The sequence below is a fragment of the Chiroxiphia lanceolata genome, chromosome 7 (assembly GCF_009829145.1).
Source record: "Chiroxiphia lanceolata isolate bChiLan1 chromosome 7, bChiLan1.pri, whole genome shotgun sequence".
Classification (NCBI taxonomy): Eukaryota; Metazoa; Chordata; class Aves; order Passeriformes; family Pipridae; genus Chiroxiphia; species Chiroxiphia lanceolata.
In genome coordinates, this window is record NC_045643.1 from 39,487,771 (window position 1) to 39,511,887 (window position 24,117).

Sequence of the window (24,117 nt, forward strand, 5' to 3'; positions counted from 1 at the left end):
ACAGCCATTTCTGCAAGGTTTTAGGATAAAATTCCAGCCTAACATCCAACAGGTCCTCCACCACCACCACCTTTGGTAGGAATCATGTCTTAAAGCTCCAGGTTTTCCAGAACATTCCAAGAATGAAAAGAGATCTATGCTGTGAATCTGAAAGAATTTGGGAAAGGGGTTTTTGGGTGGTGAAAATTGGAGGATACTGCTGCAGAGACATATGGGGAAGAGACTGGGGTGATGAAAAGTCCTTGACTCCAGTTAGCAGCAGCCAGCAAGGGTGTTGTCGTCTGCTAAGATCCAAAGGACAAGCTGACTGCAGGTGTTAAAGTCTTTAACAAAAGAATCCCTGGTCTCACTAGGTCTGATTTCCTTCTGGCACAGCTTTTCATAGTTGACACACAGCTTCTCTGAGCCTGAGCAGCAAATGGACTATTCACAGGGATGAGAGGAAGGTGGGCACAGCCTTTTCCATGCTCTGAAGGCCACAAAAACACAAAACAAAAAAAGCTCTCCCTGATGTCCACGGGAAGAAGAAAAATCCAAGTGTGGAAGCTGAACTGTGAGATTTTCAGTTTTTGAGAGGACCAGTTTTTAGCACAGTGACCAACACCTGGACTTGCTGCCACTGATGCTGGTATCTCAATGTTGGTGATTTTAGGGGTCCAGGACTTTTGTGACAGTGAAGCCCTCAGTCACTACCCTGGAGAAGGTGGTCAGTGGAGACAAATTATTAATTACTGATCTTAGGTCATTTTGAAAATCTGCCTCTGCAGCTCAGCTGCTTCACCACTTGTGCAGCTCCCACAGGTAAAACCCCAGACAAATCCCTGGGCACACGCTGGAGCCCCCAGCAGGCACTGCCCGTGGGGAGGGGGATGGAGCAGCATTCCCAGGATGCTTCCCCGCTCCATCCAGGGGCACAGCTGGTCTTTCACCCCATGGTACCCTCAGCCATGTCCCCTCCAGCACAGCACTGGCCTCCCTGCCCATGCCCCCTGCCTTGTGCTGGGGGGACAGCCCGGGGGACACCACAGCACTGCTCACCCCCCACGGCCACAGGGCAGGAGCACCCTGCCCCAGGACAGGTATTTATTGACCAGACCTGAGAGTTCAGAGCCCCACGGGTGGGACGGGGGCACCAGCTCAGCCAGGGCTGCACCCCAGGCTTGGACACAGCCCTGGGACAGACACACTGCACAGGGTGACACAGGGCAGTGACTGCGGTGCCCAAGGGAACACCGGGTGCTGTTTTTTAAAAAACCCAACAATTAAAGTCTCCTGGGTCTGAGAGCTGGTAGGAACTCTGGTGTGTGGCCTCACAGGCCATGGCCCCAGTGCCCAGGGCAGTCAGGCTGGTACAGAAGAGGGTGATGCAGTGGGCAGGTGTCCCACACCCCCAGAAGATCCTTCTGGTTTCACACACCTCCACCGGGCAGGATCCAGAGGCTGCGAGACAAGGTTGTAACCAGGGAGAAGCTGCATCCATGGAGCAGGTCCCAGGTTCTCCTCCCTGAGGAGCCGAGGTGCCCCTTGCAGCCTCTCCCAGGGGAACCATGTCCAGCTGCACTCGGCTCCGCGGGCAGGCTCCGGCTTCTGTCCCGGCACAGCTCCGGGGGTCGGGCACTGAACTGGGGGGGGGTTCCCTTCCCACTGGGAATGGAAAGCCAATGTGCTATTCCCACGTGAGAGGACCTGTCACAGCACATCATTTACTTTTTCCACACAAATCTTAACTTTAAAATGTAAAAATGTATTCTGAGATTGTCTCTCTATACATGGAACAGCACCTGCAATGTCTTTGCTTCCCTTCTGCAATGCCAACCACTGAGCCAAGGCTGAGCTTCTTGCACAGCAGACATTTCACCTCACAGGGAAGAGAATTGTCCTGCCTATCAAAACAGTTTAATCCAGCTAAATAAAATTCTGGAAGGTTTGATATAGATTTTTGGTGGATAATTCCCGCCCAGAAGGCCCACAAGGGAAGTTCCAACTGAGAGGAGGGAAGCTTTCAGTGATTTCCCTACAGCAACACTGACTGGAGGGCTTGGCCTCAGGCTGCTCCTGACACTTGACCCCAGGACACCTCCAAGTGCCACATATTACTGAGCAGTAACAAACAAGCCTTCTGCATATAGAATCATGGAAGCATAGGATGGTTTGAGATGGAAGAAACCTTAAAGCCCATCCAGTCCTACCCCCTGCCATGGGCAGGGACACCTTCCACTAGCCCAGGTTGCTCCAAGCCCCATCCAACCTGGCCTTGGACATTTTCCAGGGATGGAGCAGCCACGGCTGCTCTGGGCAACACAGAAACCCATCAAAAAGCAACAACACTTCCCCCATCCCCAAACCTGACCCCAGGTCTGGTTCCATCCAGTCTGCCCCCTGTGACTGCTGGGGATTGTCCACACCGACAGGACAGCTGAATCCACAGGTAGTGCTACTCATGTTGAGCCATTTTTCCATGCAGGGCCCCCTCTCAGCAGGCTCTGATCCCTGGCACCGCTGAGCAGCCCCAGCTCCCCTGGCTGGTGCAGCACAAACCCGCCAGACACATGAATAATTCAACTCCAGCGAGGGAACTGCCTGTGCCATCGCCATAGTAATGGATGCAGCGACGCCCTCACTGCAGCAGATTATATATAAGCATTCCAAATCTCTTTAGAAGATTAGATTTTGTGGAGGTACTAGGGGAACATTGATTAATAAACACGGTGGAAAAACAGTGAGGGAGGTGGGGGTGTTCCCTTCAGGTGGAACTCCCTGCACTGCCCAAGCCTTGACACCTTCAGAGGAAAAGCAGCAACAAGTGCTCTCCTGGGACTGTCCAGACGTGGAAATGAGGTTAAATTGCACAGACCACAGACAATCCTTCCCTGGCTATCACTGAGTTTTCCCTTCTCTACTCACAGGCACAGCCCCCTCCAGCTCCTAAGAGGGAACTCTGCTGTTCCTGCTGGCTTTGGAGAGCACAGACCCTGACTGTCCTCAGCAGCCACTGTACACTAGGAAAGCACATGAATGACTTATCCCAAGTCAAGGGACAAGAACTTGCTAAGAAATTAGTTCTTATGATTACTTTTCACTCAATTTTCTTGATTTACATTCACTGAACAGCGACCCAATTCAAGCACACACCAGCTAACACTTCTAATAGCCCAGACCAGAAGCACACTTCAGCATCAGGGCATGAAACTGAAATGGGTTTAAAATAATCCCTGGATGCTTTGATATGCAGAAGGCAGTCTTTGGAGCAGCACCAGTGACCGTGACCTTGCCCAACACACCAGGGAGTGCCCAGGAGTCCCAGCACTGACAGACCCTCTTACCCTGCCAGTGACTCACCTGGATAATCTTCTTTACCTAGCACAGGATAAACAGGGTATTACTGGGGTGTTCCTATGGTTTGTGGCTTTATCCTTTAGTCTGTTATCCCTTGTGTCCAGGGAAGGGAATGAAGCTGGGAAGGGGCTGGAGCAGCAGGAGGGGCTGAGGGAGCTGGGGGGGCTCAGCCTGGAGAAAAGGAGGCTCAGGGGGGACCTTCTGGCTCTGCAACCCCCTGACAGGAGGGGGGAGTGAGAACTGTGCAGGTCCTTGCTGCAGGCCCCACATCCTGCAGCATCCCAACCAGTCCCAGCACAGCTGGGAGCCAGTAACCAGTGCTGGGGTCAGACAATCCAGATCCTCAGGGACAGCAGAGGGAACCATTATGGAGTACATGGAGCTGTTCCCAACCTGAAGTTGTGCTGTTCCAGTACACAGCACTTTCCAGAGGGTGCTACAGTGCAAAGAAGAGATGGAGCAGGTATTTAACACGATCATCTTCCTAAGGCCTAGTAAGGTGCTGTGACTCAGTGTGGCAGTGTTTGGGGAAGGCAGCCCAAATTCTGCCAGCACGGCCAGAGCTGTCACTGACCATCAGCATGACAGGTTGTCTCTCCAACACCTGCACTGGAAAATGCTGGAGAGGCAAAAACTCCAAGCAAAAGCCTGACCATACCCTTCACACACAGACTGAACACTGAACTACCACCTCTGGCTCTGTCCCCTCCGTCTGCAGTGCCACCTCCCCGTCACCCTGCCCTGGCCAGCTGTCCCCACTGGCCTCACTGCAAGCACCACAGCAGCTCCACAAGAGCCAGCCTCCCTTCCCACTTGGCTTAGATCCTGCTGCCTGTTCCATCCCATAAACACCTGTTAAAGAAACACAGGGGTGTGCACCAGGCACTGCAGAGCTTCAGGCACTGCTCTGTATCAGTGGCCACCAAAGCAGCTCCACCTGTCACCAGTGACCTCCAGCCACCCAGCAGCTTCAGTCCAACCCCGATTCCCTCGCACCACTGACATCCCACCCCTCCCAGGCTGCAGCTGTGGCCCAGTCAGCCCAGTACACAGCTCACACACACACCAGTTTAAAGGAAAACCAAAACGCATTCAGGCTTTTGACTTCTTAAAAAACTAACAGTAAAAACTCATCAGATCTGGCTTTTCCTAGTTTTTTTGGCAGCACTGGATCTGCTCAGATTCTCATCACGTATAATCAGAGACCTGGCAGAGAAGAAGAGACCACCTGGCAGCTGGTGCAAGCCCCGGCTGCTCTGCAGAGCTGCACACCACGCTGTCTCTCAGCCCCAGGCAGCACCTACCCCGCACACTTGGCTCCTATTCCTACACCAGCAATGCAGAACAAGGCATTCCACTCGGCTGGAATGGGACAGGAAGGATGGGGCAGAGAAGGAAAAGTTACAGAGAGGCAGCAGAGCAGAACCTGGTGGACTTGAAGCACCGAAGGGAACCTCGGAGAAGTGTTTTACCCCAGAGAGGAAGCACGTCCAGGTGGCTGATCCCTGCCCAGGGCCTTGGACTGCCCAGGGCTTTCTAAGCCCATGGATAAAGGAGCTCTTTTCCGAGGATGAGAGGGCACTGTCCCTTCCTGGGACTTCTCCACAGGGTGGAACCAAGCCAGGAGCGTGTGGAGGGGCACAGGCAGAGAGAACTGTTCAGAGCAGAGTTCCTGCCCCCAGGCCGGGATCAGGGACCGCAGGGAGGGCAGGGGGACATGGCTGGTGTCCCCTCTGAGGGTGTCCCCTCCGAGGACAGCCCAGCACCTCCCTGCTGGACCCTTCTGGGACCAGGTGGGGCACAGAGGAACACGCCCAGGCCCTGGCAGAGCCTCAGCACCTCAGACTTCCAGCAGCACCAGCCTGGACCCTGGGGGCACGGCCCGGGGTCCCCACGGCTGCACTGGGGGCACCTGGTCACTGACGGGCAGGAAGAGAACTAAAGCACACTGTGGTTTGACTTGAAAACATTCTATTTAATTTATACAAATAACTACTAAATAGAAAAAGTAGATTAAAACAAAATAGTTATTTTTCTGGCAGAGTTTAAATGCATATTATATAGCTTAGAAGAAATAAAATGCATTTTCCCCACAGCATTCATGACCTAAAATTCTAGTTAACTCCTCCGTTGCTTTCCTTTCCCAGATCAGTAAGATGCCAGACGCAAGGTCCTGTGGGAAATGGCTATATATACGTTCCATATTCCAACTGAAAATATGGTACAGACCACACACCTACAAATGTGAAGCACTTAAAATGTGACTATCGAGTTGTAATATGATAATACATAAAACAATTCATGTTTCAGGTTATATCGTGTTACAAAAACGTCTGTGTAAGAAATCATGAAAGAGGCCACATAAAAATAAGCTTTAACTTTATGCACTTATTTTACAGTTTAAAAAACTGGCAAGTGCACTAGTAATAAATAATTTGCAAGTTTTGGATAAACGAGAAATTCCTAATGTTCAGCATTATTGTAAACATCAGTACACATGTAAAATGCAGCTAAAGTCTGACAGTTACATTTTCAGTTTACCGAATTCTTTTCCTATTACTCAGGTATAGATCAATGCAGGATACAGCCAATCGTATTTTTGGCAAGTCATGTCATTAAAATTAACAGTGACAGTGCAAGTAAGGAATGCAAAGAATTCCTAGTGCAATAAAGAAGAGAAGCACAGGCAATATTGCTGATTAAAATTTACCACTTCCATGTATTCACCCTGGGAGTGACTAGGAGAATTAAAATAAAATTAAAAAAAATTTTAAAAAAGGAGGGGAAAAAAAAGGAAAAAAAAGAAAAAAAAAAACGAAAAGAAAAAAGCTGTTCAAAGCCATTGTTTAATGCCCTGATCTTGTCTTAGGATTTCTCTGTCTTCCTTCAGGCCACTACCTCAGCAACAGCACATCCAGCTGAGTCCTCAGCGCTCGCCCAGGTGTGGGTGCAGTTGTGGTCCGAGCAGTCCAGGGGTCCCAGTGTTCCCACAGCTGCTCCCCAGAACTCCCGCTCCGAGCAGCCCCGTGGGCACCAGGGCTGCCAACGGCCTGGCCAGAGCCCTCAGGGCCAGCCCAGTGCCTTCCTGGCGGGAGAGCACCACGAGCAGAGGGTCAACAGTCAGCTTTCAGTTTGTCTAAGGAATTGTCAATTTTGGTCAAAGTCTTTTTGATGCGCAGGGCTGTCAGTCTGGCGGACGGGTTCTGGTACCAGCACTCCTTCATCAGCTTGGCGAGGGACGTTAACGTCTGGGAAGGGACAGAAACCACACAGCACCAGGGTAAGGCCACAGGAACAAGCCAAGGAAGCACTGGCTGGGTCAAGCACTCACAGAGCATTTATTGCCTAAATAACACTCCATTTGCAGAGTTTCCTGCTACCTATCAAATGCAGAGCTTCTGGGTGTTCAGAAGCCCTCAAAGTCGGATAACTTGGTTAAACCAAGAGCACAACTGGAGTGATCAGCCAGGGTAACTTTCAACAATGGACTTTCATAGTTTCTTTCCTAATTAAGAAAACACTCCACAGAATCTCTGTTCAATGAAACCAAGTGCTGCAGACCCATGAAGGCAGAGGAGAAGGCGCAGATTTTCTGCCCATGGCTCCATCATGCCCAGCACAGGTTTAACTGGCCAGACTCCCAGCTGGCTGCTGGGACAGCACAGGGCACAGCTCCACATCCAAACTTTAGAGATGGGCCCTCTGCCCTGGCCAGCCCTGCGGATTCACACTGACCTCCATGGCTTCAGTGGTAAGGACAGCTGGGCAGACTGCAGAGGCCAGTCTGAAAAACAAACTTCAGCCTTTCAAAAAGGCCCTTATTCTGTAGGCAGGAGAAACCAGCATTCTGTTCTAAACCTGTGTGCTTGTAAGCCACAGAAAGTCCTGGACTGGCTTCCCTCCCCTTGATTTCCCCTGGAAGGGAGAACAAGGACCCAGGAGGAGCAGCTGTAAGAGTTATTGCTAAACCCTGCTCCTGAGCGGTCGATCTGTGACCGGCTCTGCCCTGGCACTCCTCAGTTTGCTCAGTGCTCCCCCAAGGCCAGGCCATTCCACCCCCAACCCCTGCACAGGTGATGCTGCTGACAAGGCCCCTCGAGATCACTTCCACTGCAAGGCACAACTGAAGATAACCTCTGTGACTCCGCCCAAGAACAAAGGTCAGCACGTGCCTGCTGCCAGCCCCCCCAGCACCCACTGACCGGGTCTGAGAACCATCTGTTGGGAATGTTGGGCCTCTGCTGATCCACACAGACCACTTTCCTCATGTCTTCAAAACTGGGATCGTTCGGAACCAAGTCATAAAAGGGTGGTTTGTAGTCTTCCACAATACCTGGTGAGACACAAACAGGCATTACTGAATGGCTTGTCAGTGAAGAGCATTCTCACAGGGATGGAGGGAACACAGGACCCATGTGCTCTAAGAGGCACACAAATCCTTTAGAAGTCAATCCCACAGTGTCACACAGCCACTGAACAACAGAAGAGCACTTACTGCCACAGGAACAGCTTTTTCTACCCAAAATGTTAATTAATTGGCTCATATGACAAGTCCACAAAGTAAGAGCTATACCCACTTTGCAGATGCTGGAGCTGAAAGGATGAGAAGTAAATCCCTTGCCAAAGGGACATATTTTGTAACACAAAGAGCTTTCCTGCCTATCACAAACTGGGATTTCTACCAGCAAGTGGAAAAATGTAAGGTCCGCACTGTGGTTTTTACCAGGCTCACCACATACTTTGGTGCTTTTGTGATTCCTGGAAGGGTCCAATAAGGATGTTGGCATCCACAGACTCTCAAGCTGGTGCTTCAAATCATTTCTAGTTATGAAAACAGTCAAATCCCCAGGGTAACTGGTACCACATGCTATCACAAAGCCAAACACCCGAGAGCCTGTGACAGCCAGGGGCTGAATGCATCTTCACAGAATCATGGAATGGTTTGGGCTGCGAGGGACCTTGAAGCTCATCTCATTCCACCTGCTTGCCATGGGCAGGGACACCTTCCACCAGACCAGGCTGCTCCAAGCTCTGTCATTCCCTGGGCCCTTAAACCCAGAGCCTGCCATTCCCTGGGCTCTGGCACTGCCAGAGGAGTCTGTGTGTGTGCTCCCCTGCCATTCCCTGGGCTCTGGCACTGCCACAGGAGTCTGTGTGTGCTCCCCTGCCATTCCCTGGGCTCTGGCACTGCCACAGGAGTCTGTGTGTGCTCCCCTGCCATTCCCTGGGCTTCAGCACTGCCAGAGGAGTCTGTGTGTGTGCTCCCCTGCCATTCCCTGGGCTTCAGCACTGCCAGAGGACTCTGTGTGTGTGCTCCCCTGCCTGCACCTGCTCACGGAGCACTCCAGGTTCAGGCGCCCCTGCCCGCTCCCCAGGGCAGGCACAGAGCTCTGCTTCCTCACTGCATCAGGCTCACAAACCATCCACAGGGAGCCCAGCTTTCTCAAGAAGCCAACTTACAGCCCGGTGTTCAAAGCCAGGCACTCAGGTCAGCAGCTCGGAAAAACCCGGAGCTAATGAGGCCCTCTGGGTCCAGCGGGAACATCAAAGGGCTGCTGCTGACAGCTGGGCACAACACACTGAGAGCTGGCAGCTGGCCCAGAGCCAGACATGAAATCCAGGAGCATCTCTAATGCTCTGCAGAGGCTGAAGTTGAAAAGAGGTTCTCAGGCTTTGCTACGGCAAAGTTTTGAGTTTTAGTTTTCTTGTTCTATTGCAGAAGAAGATCAAAATCCCAGCTATTCCCATGGATATGCTGTAAAAATCTGTAAATCCCTGTCTGTGATGACTAGCCAAAATGGGAAATAGTCTTCGGGAAGAGCAATTCCCAATTGCATTTACCAAACATCACCTACCGGGCTGAATTCTTGTCTTTACCCTTCTCCTGCTCCCCCAGAACACTGTGAGACCTCACAGACACAACCAGCCTGTGCCCTCACTGCCCACACCTGCCCTGCAGGTAAAGCTGGGGCCTCACACGAGTCAAACACCCAACTCCAGCTGTGTCACACAGCTCTGAACACGCTCCGAGGGCCACGAGGATATCACAGATGAACTTTATCACTGCAGAGAGAGCCTGGCTCTAATTCAGCATCTCCATGTGCTCTTTCCCAAGCACAGGGCACAAAACTGGTTGTTGCAGATGAGACGTGCAGTACTCAGCACGAAGGAAGCGGGTCTGGCCTTTACTCCAGTAGTGACTCTGGAGTGCTCTGAGCTACCATGGCCCAACACCCCAGGCCCCTGGGACCAGCCAGGAGGTGCCAGCAAGCCACTGAACCTCTGGTCCACTGCACTGTGCCCCCCCAGCCTCGCTGACCCACAGCACTGTGCCCTCCCAGCCTCACTGACCCACAGCACTGTGCCCTCCCAGCCTCGCTGACCCACAGCACTGTGCCCTCCCAGCCTCACTGACCCACAGCACTGTGCCCTCCCAGCCTTGCTGACCCACAGCACTGTGCCCTCCCAGCCTCACTGACCCACAGCACTGTGCCCTCCCAGCCTCACTGACCCACAGCACTGTGCCCTCCCAGCCTCACTGACCCACAGCACTGTGCCCTCCCAGCCTCGCTGACCCACGCGCTGCCGTCACCACCGTCCCTGCCAGACCCAGCTCCTGCAGCACAACCCAGCCTGGCCTTCCTGCACAGTTTTAAGGGGACTTCTGTCATTTCCAATACACTGTACTGCTTTTCCCCAGGGCTGCTGACTTTGTGCCCTCAAATCAACTACAGCTCACCCCTTCCCTCCCCACTGCACGAGCATCACCTCTGGCACAGGAATTCATCAACTCCTGCCCAGCCACCACAACACTTTATGGCATCTGATAGCATTCTGTGAGCACCTTCATGTAAGACAGACAGTGCAGGATATAAAACTGCACTGAGAACACCAAAGTTCCAGCTGAAATTCTCCAGGCACTGACAGTGACGTAATGCAGCCCAGCACCAAACAGGTCTCCATCTGCCTACGACACACCTGTGCCAATAAACACCCTCAGAAACATTAATGCCACGCATTCACCACCTTTCTTCCTTCCTCAAACTAGCCACACACACCTTCACGAGATTTGGGTCTAGGGGGAACAGATCAGACACAGAGTAAACAAATGTGTGTGACAATCTGCAATTTCCTCATATTTAAATATGTAGCTGTGAACAAACCATCCCTGCCAGGGTCTGCACACATCTGAAGGGCATCCTCGCCTTCTCCTACCCACCTGGGTCCAGAGAGCACAACCTGAGGTCTAGAACTCAGAGAGGACTTCTGACTTGAGCAGGAATCACACCAACAGACACCCAGCTGAAAGGTTCCAAAATTCAGGCACCCTTGCCAAGAGCAAGGAAGAAGCCCTGCACTCTAGACAGGATGGCAGGAGCACCCTTCCCAAGCAGAACTGCACCTGGACCAAGTCCTGCCTTGGGAATGCATTTAATTTGGTAAAGCAAGAGCAGCCCCGAATTTTGACAGCTTCTGCACTTCCTATATAATTTCCTTCTGTTTCTTAGGGTTTGTCACAAGAAATAGCCTCCTACAAGTATTCACTATGGTTTAAGTGGAAAAAGTGTGGAGACCTTATGATCTAAAATGTTGACTGTTTGGTATGAATTAGTTCTCACCAGGGTCCAGAATGAGCAGGAGACCCTCTTCCTTCTCTGCCTTAACAGAAATGACAACAAGATTCGGCCACTGTACCCAACACACCAACAGCTTCCTCAAAGTGTCAGGAACCAAACTACTGCAGAGGTCCAGCATGTTCCTGTGCTCTTTGGTGGCAGGTGCTTTGCCATGAATTGCCATTTCCCTACCCCTGCTAGAGGCAGGGGAAGGGTGCCAGGCACTCACCGTTGCTGACCATGCGCCTGGCCACCTCCCAGAGCACCAGCCCGAAGGCCCAGATGTCCACCCTCTTGTAGGAGTCGAAGCAGTCTGCCTGGATCGTCTCGTCCAGCACCTCGGGGGCCATGTAGCGCTTGGTGCCCACACGGGGATTGTTCCCCACATCCAACTGGTTTGTGCTTTGGGAATGCATAACTGCCAGGCCTGAAGGACAGAGAGGAAAAGTCACAGCTTACGAGTGCGGCAGAACACGCGTAAAGGTTCTCAAAGAGCAGCCGAGGGCCCAACTGCCCAAAGACCAACGTGGTCAGCACCAAACCCACCACCAAAACCAGCCCCTGAGGCCGCAGACCGACCCATTATCTCCTCAGGGGTCACCATTAAGCATTTTATTGCACTGTTGCAAAACATTGCCATGAAGTGTTTTGCAGCCACTGGATGTCCCCAGCGCTCCGGGCACGGACATGCAGAGGTCAAACAGCTGCTGCCCAGGAGAAAACAATTTTACACAGTACTCAAATTTATTTATAGACCTTTTGGGTAGGTGGATACATCCGAACTGTGGGGAAGGGAGAAGAAAAACATTGCATGAAGGATACACACGAGTTAAAAAAATAAAGCTGGAAAATAAAAAACATCGTATTTGCAGTAGCTTGAAAAATAAACATCCTCAAGCAAATCTAAAATGAGTCAGACAAAACCACTCTACCTGGTTTCTACTAATTACTAAACATTTAAGCAGAGAACATTATGTGAGGGACTAAATTACTGTAAATTTGGAAACACACAGAGGACTCATCTGGCCCCGGTAAACAGAGAGCACCACAAATTGAGCAGCAGTGGGTGCGTGGCAGAGCCAAGCGACAGAGAGGGCGACGCAAACTCTCCCTAATTTCCTCAGCAAATCTTGCAAGAATAACATACACTATTTACATTTAACAGGAGTTTATTTTAGGTGAACCTTAAAAAGCTTTTTACCTCAGTCCCACAAAGATTAACCTAGCACCAGATCATTCACTTCCTTTTCTTTTCAAAGAACAGTCTGTACTTCAACGTAACAAAAATTTGAAAAACACTTTCCTACAATCTAAACGCACTTTAAGAAACTTCAAGGTGCTAAGAAAATGCTTATGGCACTTCTAGAAAGATCACAGAATGGTTCAGGTTGAAAGGAACAGAGTTCATCTCATCCCACCCCCTGCCATGGGCAGGGACACCTTCCACCAGCCCAGGTTGCTCCAAGCCCCGTCCAACCTGGCCTTGGACACTTCCAGGGATCCAGGGGCAGCCACAGCTTCTCTGCCCAACCTGGGCCAGGGCCTCCTCACCCTCACTGTAAAACATTTCTTATAATAAACCTAAATCAACCCTCTTTTAGTTTCAACTGCCACCCCTTGGCCTATTGTAACGGGTCCCGATACAAAGTTTGTCCCCACCTTTTTTAAGGACTCCTTGGATACCATCTCCTGACAAGATTACCTGGAAAGCCTGCTCCCAGATCCAGGTGTTTCTGTCATACATGACACACGCACTTATATATGTATGTACTTGTTTAAATTCACATTAAACTACATTATACAATATGCATGGATTATAATATTTTTTGAAAAAGCTTGCAACTGCAAACAAAGGTTAGAAACCACATTTCCTGGCAAACTCTGAAGACATCAAGACCTTGGAGAAGACGTTGATAAAAATCAAAATACTCCACCCTAATTGGGCAAAGCAGATTCCACAGGTTGACTGGTCAAAGTTTTACAGCTGAGGGAGGCAAGGCAGCATCCTGCACACTGCACACTAAGGACATGGTGCAATGGGGTCAGGGGACAGAATGTTGTAACTAGGTTCCCATCATGGAGGCATCCGAGCTGTTTGGGAGCTGGGAAGCAGATCCTGCTCCACTTCAGTGTCTCCTGCTCCCAGGGGCTCAGTGCACACGTAACTCAGGGGCACTGAGTGCCTGGCAGAAGAACTCTTGCTTTAAGATATCAGTTCTTAAAAAGAAAAGAAACATGTCAGGTTTACAAGACAAAAACCCTTTCAGCACACTGGAGTATTTCTGCTTTCCCACAGCATTACATGCTGTTCCATGAGGTTGCTCAACTCAGACCCATCGCCAGGCACGTGCGGTCCTTGAGAAGTACAAGGGCAGAACTTTTCCACAGCACTGACAGACTGAGCAGGAATGACACCCATCCTGGACCTTGTCACACAGTTTCTGCTTAGCCAGGGCATATCTGAACCAGGCGGGGCTGTCACTGCAGCTCAGATCCTGGCGGTGCTGTGGGCTAGAGCAGCTCCCAGCTCCAGATCCTGGGGCTGAAACAGAGGAGGAGACCAGGGAATGGAAAAGAGACAAAGCCTCACAGAAAAAAAGGCATGAATACTTGCCAGGAGCAACAAATTCTTTAGTGACTCTCCCTTAGAGAAGAGAAACACAGGAAGAATGTGGCAGATACATGCCTGAGGAATTCATGTTTAAAAAAATACTTACTTTACTACTATAAAAACTAACTGGGAAGTGTTTACTGCTGTGCTCTCTTGGAAAATCTCTCAAACATCTGAAGCCTCTAGATAAATGGTGTAGTAGGTTTCACTGTACCAGTGTGATGTCAATCAATGCCAGGATGTGCTGCCCCCTCCTCAGCATGAGTTAAAAATTTATTTAAAAGTCAGTCTCTGAAGCTTCGTATTTTCAACTTACTGCTCTATTTGCTACTTAATATTCCCTCTGCAAATTTAGATAGGTCCAGGTGTGTGGTTTTCAAGTTTTCCCTGTGTGTATCTCAAGTCCCTTAGGCACAAGTGATAGGAACTATGCAGTGGAATTATTATTAAAAAATATTCCCATCTCCTGACACACTTCTTGCCTAACCAATAGCCTCCAATACTGTTCTATCACTGTTTTCTCCCTTGTCTTCAGAGAAAAGAAAAAAACCCTATTTTCAGACATCCCTCCAATGATGAATGAGCTTTGCTGCAGCAACTGTTCCTGAGCACTGTGCCAGTTTACATCTCAAACCCACTCCTGAGCTCAGAGTGGTCTGGCAGGACTCAAGCTGGGCGGACATGGGGCACTGGGACAGCGAGCACGTGGCACGGAGTGTCTGCAGGAGGGCACCTGGGAGTGCAGACACCAGACAAAACCTGATCACTGCATCCTCCTGGGATCCCGGAGTGGAATTCACAACAGGAACCCAAGGAAGTGGCCGGAATTGAACAAGGGAACGCCAAGGAACTGTCCAGAATTGAACAAGGGAAAGCCAAGGGAATGGCCTGAACTGAACAAGGGAACCCAAGGAAATGTCCGGAACTGAACAAGGGAACCCAAGGAAATGTCCGGAACTGAACAAGGGAACCCAAGGAAATGTCCGGAACTGAACAAGGGAACCCAAGGGAATGGCCCAAACTGAAGAAGGGAACCCAAGGAACTGTCCGGAACTGAACAAGGGAAAGCCAAGGAAATGACCCAAAACGCGCTGCTGGGCTGCAGGCGCCATCTGGCGGCTGGCGCGGGCACTGCGGGGAGCGCCGGATCCCGGGAGGGCGAGTAAGGGCAGGGCGGGGCTACTGAGGGGCTACTGCGAGGATACTGCTGGGCTACTGCGAGAGCACTGCAGGGTACTGCAGGGCTACTGAGGGGGCACTGCGAGGGCACTGCGAGGGCACTGCTGTGCTACTGCGAGAGTACTGCAGGGTACTGCAGGGCACTGCTGGGCTACTGCGAGAGTACTGCAGGGTACTGCGGGGCACTGCTGGGCTACTGCGATGGTTCCACCTCTGTAGCCACCCCAGCAGTGATCTCTGCAGGCAGCAGGGGCTGCACTCACCCAGGTCAGCGATGCAGCACTGGCCGTTCTTCTTGACGAGGATGTTCTTGCTCTTGAGGTCGCGGTGGGAGATGGCCGGCTTGCCCTGCGTGCCGAAGATCTCGATGTGCAGGTGTGCCAGCCCGCTGGCGATGGACAGCACGATGCGCAGGCAGCTCACCGTGTCCAGCGTGGTCAGCTGCAGGTAGTCGTACAGAGAGCCCATCTCGTGGTAGTGTGTGATCAGCCACAGCTGCGTGCTGGAGTTCCGGGAGGTCATGTCGGAGGCGATAAAACCTGGGGGGAGAGAGAGGACAAAGGAGAAATAAGGAAACAAAGTGACAGAGTTCTTTCAAGACTCACCCGAGAGAAGAATCAATTCTGAGGCCCCTCTTGCAATGCAAAACTGTTTAATTACACCTTTTCTGCAGCTGCACTGAAGACTGCAGGTATCACTGTGATGGAAACAGAGCTGACAGATTCTGGAAGTCTGACTCACACCTATTCACAAGAACACATTTATGTATTTGTCAGTCACACCAAACAACTACTTGTTAGGACCACATACTTTAAAAATATGCTTATTTTTATTTTTTCCTTCTTTTTAAAGGACTTGGGGGTAGGGAAGCTCCCAGTCAAACAGAAAGACCCCGAGGTTATAGCAGATTTGCTGCTGCCCACTTGAGTGAATCACACTGGAAAGCAGCAACACCTCAAGGATCAAGCCACGTGCAACCATTTCCATTTTTAGGGCCCACAGGCAGCCAGTGCAGGCTGCCAAGAACAGGGTTAAGCATGTAGCCCAAACACAATGATCCTCTACGAAGGAACAGAGAAAATTTTCTGTTCAAAACTCGTGAACCTCAAGAGTGCCTTCAAAAATGTGGTGTCTTAAAACTGAGCCCCAAATTCAGGAGCAGCTCCCTTCCTGCCTCCTCTGCATTGGGTCTGTACCAGCACAGTGACCTCAACAGCTTTAGCTGGAACAGCAGAAGTTTTATTCCCAAGTCAGAGGAACAAAGCATGTTTACTAAAAGCTCACATACGACATTTGTCAGAAAGAACGCCCACTGCCTTCTCTCCTGAAGTCAGACTTCTGCACAGTGTGACACTTCTGTAATCTGTGATATTGTTTAATATTGCATCTAAAAAAAGTCTACAAAATAGCCAACAAATCTGACAGTTATCAAGAAAGACTAAACACAGGCAGAGGACCAAGGGAAATGTGCAATGTAATTTCAGCCAAGTCACTTGCTCTCTTGGGAAGGGAAGTTCAATAATTCACATTTCAGGAGGCCATCAAATTATTTTTGCAGTAACAAAGGAACTGCTTCAGGAAACATTAGACAAACGTCTAGCAGGGTGAGCTACAGAGCCAAGGAACATTCTCTGACAGGAAGCAAGAATAAGGAGCCCAAGGAAAACCTGACTGAAGACAGATAGATTGAGGGTGAGGCAGTGTCAGCACTCAGAAAATGGGCTGCTGCTTTTATTTGTAGAGGTGGCACAGCAGTGACAGAAGGGCATGTCTATTAGGACTCAAAGGGCTGCTTAAACCTCAACCATGGCCCAACACAACAAAGCCATTTTCCCAGCTCTCAGAACCAAGCACACGAGGTACGAGCAATGCACAAGGGTCACAGTACTTCCATATTTACAAGGAAATGAGATACATCATTCAACTACAGCTGAAGTTTAAACACCAAAGGAGCTTATTCTGACCACGAGCAGAACTGCAAAACAGAAGAAAATAATGGATTCGTACTTCATTTTACTCAGGCATTAGGGAAAGTACTCAAATCCTGAAATGTCTTTATAAACTCCTCCCCACGTCTTCTGCCTCCATTTCTGCAGGGAAGCTGAAGTTACAAACAAACACAGATCCACTAGAACTTGCCCTGACACACTGTGCAGGTCTCTGTGGTGAGAGCTGCAAGGGGCAGCTCTTCCATGGGGGTCTGTGGCACCTCCACTGTTTTCTGTGAGCTGTGCTGCCACCAACTGATTCATTGATTAATCTGCTTCCTGCTGGAATACTGCAGGGCAACAAGTCACAGCTGTCACCACACACTCCCCATCTGAGACCCAGCCCCCTCCTGGCAGGTCTCCCTCTGAAAATTTCCCTTCGACTGTTCATCACAACACAGGGACTCAAAGCCTGCGAGATACCTGGTGAATGCACCGTGCCTTGCAATGCCAGGTTCCCTGGGCAGGTAACTCACCTTTAACCAGCCACACCGGGACACAGAACGTGGCTGTCCTACTTACCCAAAATATTCTCATGTCGCAGCAATACAGTGTTGTACAACTCAGTTTCCCTGAACCAGGACTTTTCATCCCTAGAAGAGAAGATCTTCACAGCAACATTTTCTCCTTGCCACTGACCCCTCCAAACTTCTCCATAACGGCCCTTTCCTGACGGGGAAAAAAACACAGAAGTTGTAAACTAAGAACCTTCACCGGGGAGAAGGGCAGGATGAGCTGAAAGGATGGAAATTCGGCTGTCATGGCCCAAATATCACACTGGTGTGGTCTGATCATGCACTTTGTACCACTGGAGTCACACTGTGCTCCACCATCCCTTCACTTCTGTTGTTTTGACTGCAAGCCCTCTGAGTGTGGATCTCTCCTGCCTGCACACCAGTGCAGTAGGAAGGCATGAACTGGGAGGTGTCACCATTCAACCACCAGCAATGAAAGTGTTTATGCAGCTGAAGTGACTTTGGCAGCACATGGCAAGGTCAGTGTGCACAACACAAATAAAGATGCGAATTCTGCAGTTAGAAGGACAGGAAGCATACGTAATGTTGGGGATACAACCTTTACTTTTCTATTACAACAGCAGCCCTTGCAGAAACAGTCAACACAAAACACAAAATGATGATTTAGAAACAAACAAAACCTCAAACTCACCTACAAACAAAAAAAAGGATTAAAAAAAAAACAACCCCCCTCAAAACACACCCCTGTTCTGTGGAGATCAGGGTGTACACTTGGATTTCAGACAAGTGTGAACATCTGTGCCCACTCAATATATACTGAGCCAAAAGCACAGGAACACTGGTAAATGCAGGCCTGGTCCCTGCAGATTCACAGGTTCATCTGTTACAGTTGGGCTTGATTTGACACCCTGATGAGCTGAACCTTCTCAGGACTGACAGGAAGGTGTTAAACCACCCTGAGTTCAGATCACTGAAGCAGCAGCACACAACATACTCCAGTCCTTTCTTCCTTCTTTCTCATGCCTTCCTCACCTCTTTAGTGACAGTACAGTATCTTGGCTCAATGTCACTGCCTCCGGGTATCTTTGACCCAAATGCTTCCTAAAATTACTCAACTCAAATTTAACACTATTCAATTAATAATAAATATATGCCAAAGTAAAATTTAATGAATCCCTAAAATTAACACTAAAGTCCTACAAAAAAACTAAAGACCCAGAAGACTTTTAGGGAAGAATTACTAGAGAGATTTTCTTTAAGGGGGAAGAGCAGCAGCAGCAGCAGCACATCACTGCCTGCAGGGTTCCAAAGAACAGTGCAGAGTAAGTCAACTACAGCACATTCATGTTCCCATTCCAACGGCCCAAAATCACAGGTTTCTATTTGAAATACCATGTTTGCTACTTTGCTTGATGCTCCAACTCCATATTTCAAACCCAGGTGACCTTTTTCTAGTTCTAAAGCTTTTGAGTTGAACACCATTAATGAACAAATGGTGTTCAGTGTCAAACTTCAAATTGAGCTTGCTTTTCTAAAAGCAGTTTATTTAGCTCACACAGTACCCAGACAGGCCTGGTTTGTATTTTCTAGCATTGCCTTGCTGAACAAAGCTTAAATTGTTCCATCACAAAGCACAGATATTTGCCCCTTTCTTCTGCAGAGATTTGGAAGGAATTTTTTCACTTGACTTTCCAAAACCAAGCATGTTCCATCAGCTGAAGCCTGAAAAGTTGCATATGCTACCTAAACAACTGAGGATAAAGATGAGGATGGGAGATAAAACTTTCTCTCTGCATTTGTTACCAGATGTGAACAAGGCTGGCACTGACCTACACACTCCACAAGTGTGATCTGACGAGCCACCGTTCTTTGCACCAAGAAAGGAAGTCCAGAACCACTTCCAGATGTGCAGGAATGGTCCAACAAATCCTGTTCAAAAGGAAAAGCAGAAGTTTAGAAGCCATGAGAACCCCATTTTTCCCCTGTTTACACACACAAAGGCACACCCTGCACAGGGCAGGTAGGTTACAGCTCAGGATATCTCAGTGGCTCTGGGGATGCCATTTGGTCACTCAGGGACAAGTAGCATTTGTTTAATAAGTCATTTCATTTAATAAATAAATGACAATAGGTGCCTGTGAAACCGGAATCTCACTCCTGGCCTACCAGCTATCCTCTGCCATGAGATCCCAACCTTTTTCAGCACTTTGTTTTTCTCTTACTTACCTTATGTTCTCTCAGTTCTGTATCTGATACCTCTTTCAAACAGGTTCATATCAGCATTTTTGCCCCAAAGTTTCCTATGTCTGGCAATAATCTGAGCACCTCAAAAAGAAATACATTTGCTTTGATTTCTGTACTTAAAACCTTCACCCCTCTGCAGTTTGCAGGCCCCCAGGAAGCACACTCCAGGGCTGGAGCAGGTGAGCATCCCAAAACTGAGCCCTTCTGGGAGGGCTGGACCAGCAGGTGGGCGTGCACAGCCACCCAGGCCCCCCTCACCCGTGTACCACCCTCCCCACTTCCGAGTCTGAGTGTGGATTTCTGGAAGCACACGTCCCTCCAAGCGGGGCTGCAGCCTGGCAGAGCAGGGGGAAAGGGCTGCAGCCTGGCAGAGCAGGGGGAAAGGGCTCCAGCCATCCTCACTGCCCTGCTCCTGCCAGCCCCCCTTGGCCTCTGACACTGAGAACCACTGGCAAACTGCTGCCTATCCGCACCCAGTGCTGTTTGGGATGTCCTAGTGCACCCCACTGAACCTCCAGACACCATCCTAGGGAAGAACAGGGATTTCAGAGGCCCTGTCTCACACCTGTCAGACACAGAGGTGTCCTAAGAGCCACAGGGCACCTTAATGTCACCAGACACCTGTTTTACAACCACACTCCAAACCTCAATGCTAAAAGTCGCAGTAGCAGTAACAGAGAACAGAAACTCCATGATGCAGCACTTTGCTGCCAGGCAGGTCACCTGCCCAGGTAAGACTGGCAGGGACATCAACAGGTGCCAGCTGAAGGAGCCCAGCACCCTCAGCAGGCAGTGAAGGGCACAGGAACACCACGCTAGAGAACAGGTCTGGCACACCAGAAGCTTCTCAAATGGCCCAGAACAGATCCCCAGAAACAGCCACATCCCACCTGCACCACCGGGGCTTTGCTGATAAACATCAGGTCCCTGCCCCAAATCTTTCTCAAACGTTTTATCAGTTTCTGGTATTCCTGGTGCACAGAAAGCAGACTTTGAACTGTAAGCTTGTAACAAACATGAGTGAGATCCTAATTGAATGTTAAAATCCCATTAGCCTTGTGAAATGCTAATGCCCAGCTACTTTTATGGCCAGGAGTTCTGTACTAGTTCAAAGCATTAACAACTATTGTTGGACTTTTTTTTTTTTCTTTACAAAGGAAAATAGGATAAAAAAGCCTAAGTATAATCAACTTTCTAGTATTTCCAGCAAACTGCACTGCTGGGTTTGAATTAGATCCATGAAATCCCATTTCTTCTAACAGCATCTTAAGGAGGGCTCAAGAAAAAGATAATCCAGGAATGACAGAGACTGCTATCTTGCTTTTTAACACAAACTGAGAGCTCATTTTTCTTCCTGCTTATATCAGAGGCAAAAAAGAAATAAAAAATGCCGGAACCAAAAAACCAACCCCAAAACCAAAAAACCAACCCCAAATTTATCTACAGTGACTGTAAAAACAAGATTTGAAGAGGCCACAGTTCTTTCCACGCCCATTAAGCAGCTTAGGGCTTTAAGCACTTGCTACACTGGAGACTAATCCTAAATGTAAACTCATCTAACGTGTGACAAAACCGGTGATCTGAAACACAATGGAGAAGAAAAATCTGGAATCTAAAAAAGACTTATTGTTTAGAGGAGCATTTAGACACGGGAAGTAGCAATGACTGTGCATCACCCACGGGGAGGCCGAGCAGCCACAACCATCACTCAGGGGTCTGACAGCTCCACCACACCAAGCCCTCACAGCAAACAACTCCTCCCAGGCCTTTGAAACAGAATTTTGATTTATTCTTCCCAGGTTTTATCACTGTTTCCAAGTAACATTAAACATCTCGAAGTGCAAAAGGTTTGCAAATGGCTGGAAGTGGTCTCACACTATGAGATAACAGCTGGTAAAAGCTGGAAATCAGTGTTTAAGGACAGATCACCAGTTGCACACGTCTGGTTCTTGGTGAATATATCCAGTCTGGCTGTTTTAAACCAGTAACACAGGTTTAAAACAGCTAATTAAAGAGAGCCAAAGGCATTTAAAAAAAAATAAAGATTAACGGGTATTAGCCACTCTTCAACCCCGCAGTGAAAGCACATTATGGTGGGACAGCACCAAGATGGAAAACCTTTTCCAGCCTCTTACTGTTGAGGATTTTATCTCAGCAATGCAAGGAGGAGAAAACTCTCTGCACTGGTTTCAGGAACAAACCCTCCAGCTGCCTGAAGCCTTACTTGCTCTGCTCGAGAGAGCTCAGGACAGTTTGTGGGGACGCTTGTGCTCAGGCCTCAGCTGGAAGGGGAAGGCACAGTCAGCCTTCAGAAAGGGAACATTCCCCAAGTTATTATATTTTCCAGACACCACAGGAACAAGAACATACTTTGAAAACTGAGCTTTGAGTAAGCACTGCACATTTCTTAAAACTCCCACTGGTCTTCTGTCAACAAAGTGCCACTGATTTCCCAGTCATCCCAGAGCCCTGTTACCAAGATCACAGCAGTCAGGTCTGAAGGTTTCAAACATCAAAATTATCTGTATTTTCTCCTTCCCCTACTATCACATCTTTTCCAGCCCTTCGGGCAGTCGTATATCAAAGAGGCAGCACAGTTCTACACCTTCACATCACTTGAGGCCACCCAAGTCAGGCACACTCTGTTTTGCTGTTCAGACATTGTTTCCAGGAACATGAACAGCTTAGAGCGATGCTACACTTGCCAAAGCTGTCTTTTGATTAAAATTCATTACAACTGCAGCTTTGGGAGCACAGGAACATCACCACAAAAGTTCTGAGGCCCAGTGGCATCCCCTGGCAGCAAAAGGTCCTGTTAGTGATGTGGCCCCACAGAGGGCCGAGAGGGGAGTCTGGCAGTGAGGAAAGCTCCCCCCTGCACACAGGTCACTTACTGCCAACGTGCTGTCCCCCACGTTCGAGGCAATGAGGCCCTCGATGGTGCCATACTCTGCATCCCTAGAACTGAGCCTCTCCATGTGGTTCTTCTGTATTCTCCGGATGATCAGCACTGCTACTGCAGAAAAAACTATCAACACTATCACAGGAGCCAGGATAACGATGATTAGTGTTTCCATACTGTAACCTGCAGCTTCTCCTTGAAAGGTTTGCCCTTGGAAAACAGAGGGGAAGGGAAAAAGAAGGGAAAAAAGAGAGAGAGGAAAAAAAGTAAATTTGCAGATTGCCAAAGAAAGTCTTTAAATCCAGCAGCACTGACAGACCCTTACCTCAGGACCCAGCTGGTGTGACAGGGCCGTGCCACAGACAGAGGAGTGAGCACACTGCACAGAGGATGTGCTCCCTGCAGAGCTGTCAGCACAACCCCCCTGTACATGGCCATTTCTCACAGGCAGTACCTCCACCCCATCCCCAGTCATGCACTGCAACCCCATCACTGCCCTGCCCACACAGACCATTTGCCCATCACACGTGTGCCAGCAGGCTGCAGGGTGGTCAACAAGGCACAGAGGGCCTTGCTGTGCCCATTAATCCCTTCCTTCATCCACCACTGGAGCCATCTCGCTCCCACCACAGCAGATCAAGGCCCTTTTCTTCCTCCAAGTCCCCAGGTGACTGATGAAGCTCTCACCTTTGGAAGAGGGCAGCTGTGCAGTGATGTTCATGTTGCACAGGTGTCCCTGGCAGCACTCCACAGCCTGGTCGGGGGATGGAGGTGTTTTGCAGGTCATTTTGCCCTGTTCATAGACCTGGAAGCAGCCCTTCTGGTAAACCTTAGCCCCGTCATTGATGCTCAGGGAAGCAAAGCATTGCTGGCCTTGGCACCGATCCCCGTTCCCACAGGACATGCCTTCACACACACATTCGTAGTGCACCATCTTGAGCTTCAGTTCATCATCTGTAGAAGGGAGAGTTGAGGAAGAAACATCATCCTGTTCTTAATAGCTTCAGTTAGAGGTAATGAAACCATCAGACAATAAACTCTTCTGTTTAAGGGCAGAGATATTATTTACAGCTAGAGCTGAAGAACCACCAACCAGGAGCTAACGATACTAATTCAGCCATTTCAGCACCAAAGAAACACACTCCTGTCTGCCCATCCCAAGCACTCACACTCCAGAGTACAGTGGCATTTTACACCACCTCTCATACATACACACACCCCCAGAGGGACATCTGCACAGAGACACTCAGCAGAGGGGAAAAACCTAACCAACACTGTCTGTCCTGTTATTAATTCGTCGCTGTGAAAGTAGCAACATTGTAGCTCCCTTGTTTTGTTTTTTTATTCCCTTTGTGAAAGCCAACAACACACAGTGCTGACTCCAACAATCTGGGTATTTAACAGAATAAGATCCAAGACACTCTCTTTTTTAAACTTTGTCTCAATTTCCTATTCACAGACACGACTAAAGTCAACCACTAGACCTCCATGCATTTTGAATCTTCACCTCCACCACCCATTCTCCCATTCCATTTAATACACTCTGCCCTTTAGTATTTGCATCAACATTTGAAAATGCATTTCAGAGTAGTTCAGAAAGAGTTTACACGAGGTAAATACAGAAGAGCACAGATATGCCACAGCAGACACAAGATACACCTCTTGAATAACTTTAAATTTAAAACTGAGAAAAGCAAGTTACTCGCAGAAAGCTTTTATTCAAGATTTTCCAAAGACTGTTTGTGAAGTAGCAAATACATATCTT

General features: G+C 49.2%; 1 protein-coding gene across 5 annotated transcripts in view; it reads right to left on the reverse strand.

Annotated features, from left to right (window-relative positions):
* Nucleotides 1-5,290: 5,290 nt before the first annotated feature.
* The window catches only part of ACVR1 (activin A receptor type 1), a 68,706-nt gene continuing 49,879 nt past the window's right edge, over nt 5,291-24,117 (reverse strand). For all 5 annotated transcript variants that reach the window (XM_032693310.1, XM_032693306.1, XM_032693308.1 and 2 more), the window contains exons 3-10: nt 23,040-23,306; nt 22,345-22,562; nt 19,036-19,135; nt 17,253-17,399; nt 15,006-15,281; nt 11,182-11,379; nt 7,539-7,669; nt 5,291-6,584 (exon numbers count right to left, since the gene is read on the reverse strand). In XM_032693310.1, the coding sequence (XP_032549201.1) occupies nt 6,450-6,584; nt 7,539-7,669; nt 11,182-11,379; nt 15,006-15,281; nt 17,253-17,399; nt 19,036-19,135; nt 22,345-22,562; nt 23,040-23,306 (1,472 nt within the window). In that variant the 3' untranslated portion in view covers nt 5,291-6,449. The remainder of the gene's footprint in view (nt 6,585-7,538; nt 7,670-11,181; nt 11,380-15,005; nt 15,282-17,252; nt 17,400-19,035; nt 19,136-22,344; nt 22,563-23,039; nt 23,307-24,117) is intronic.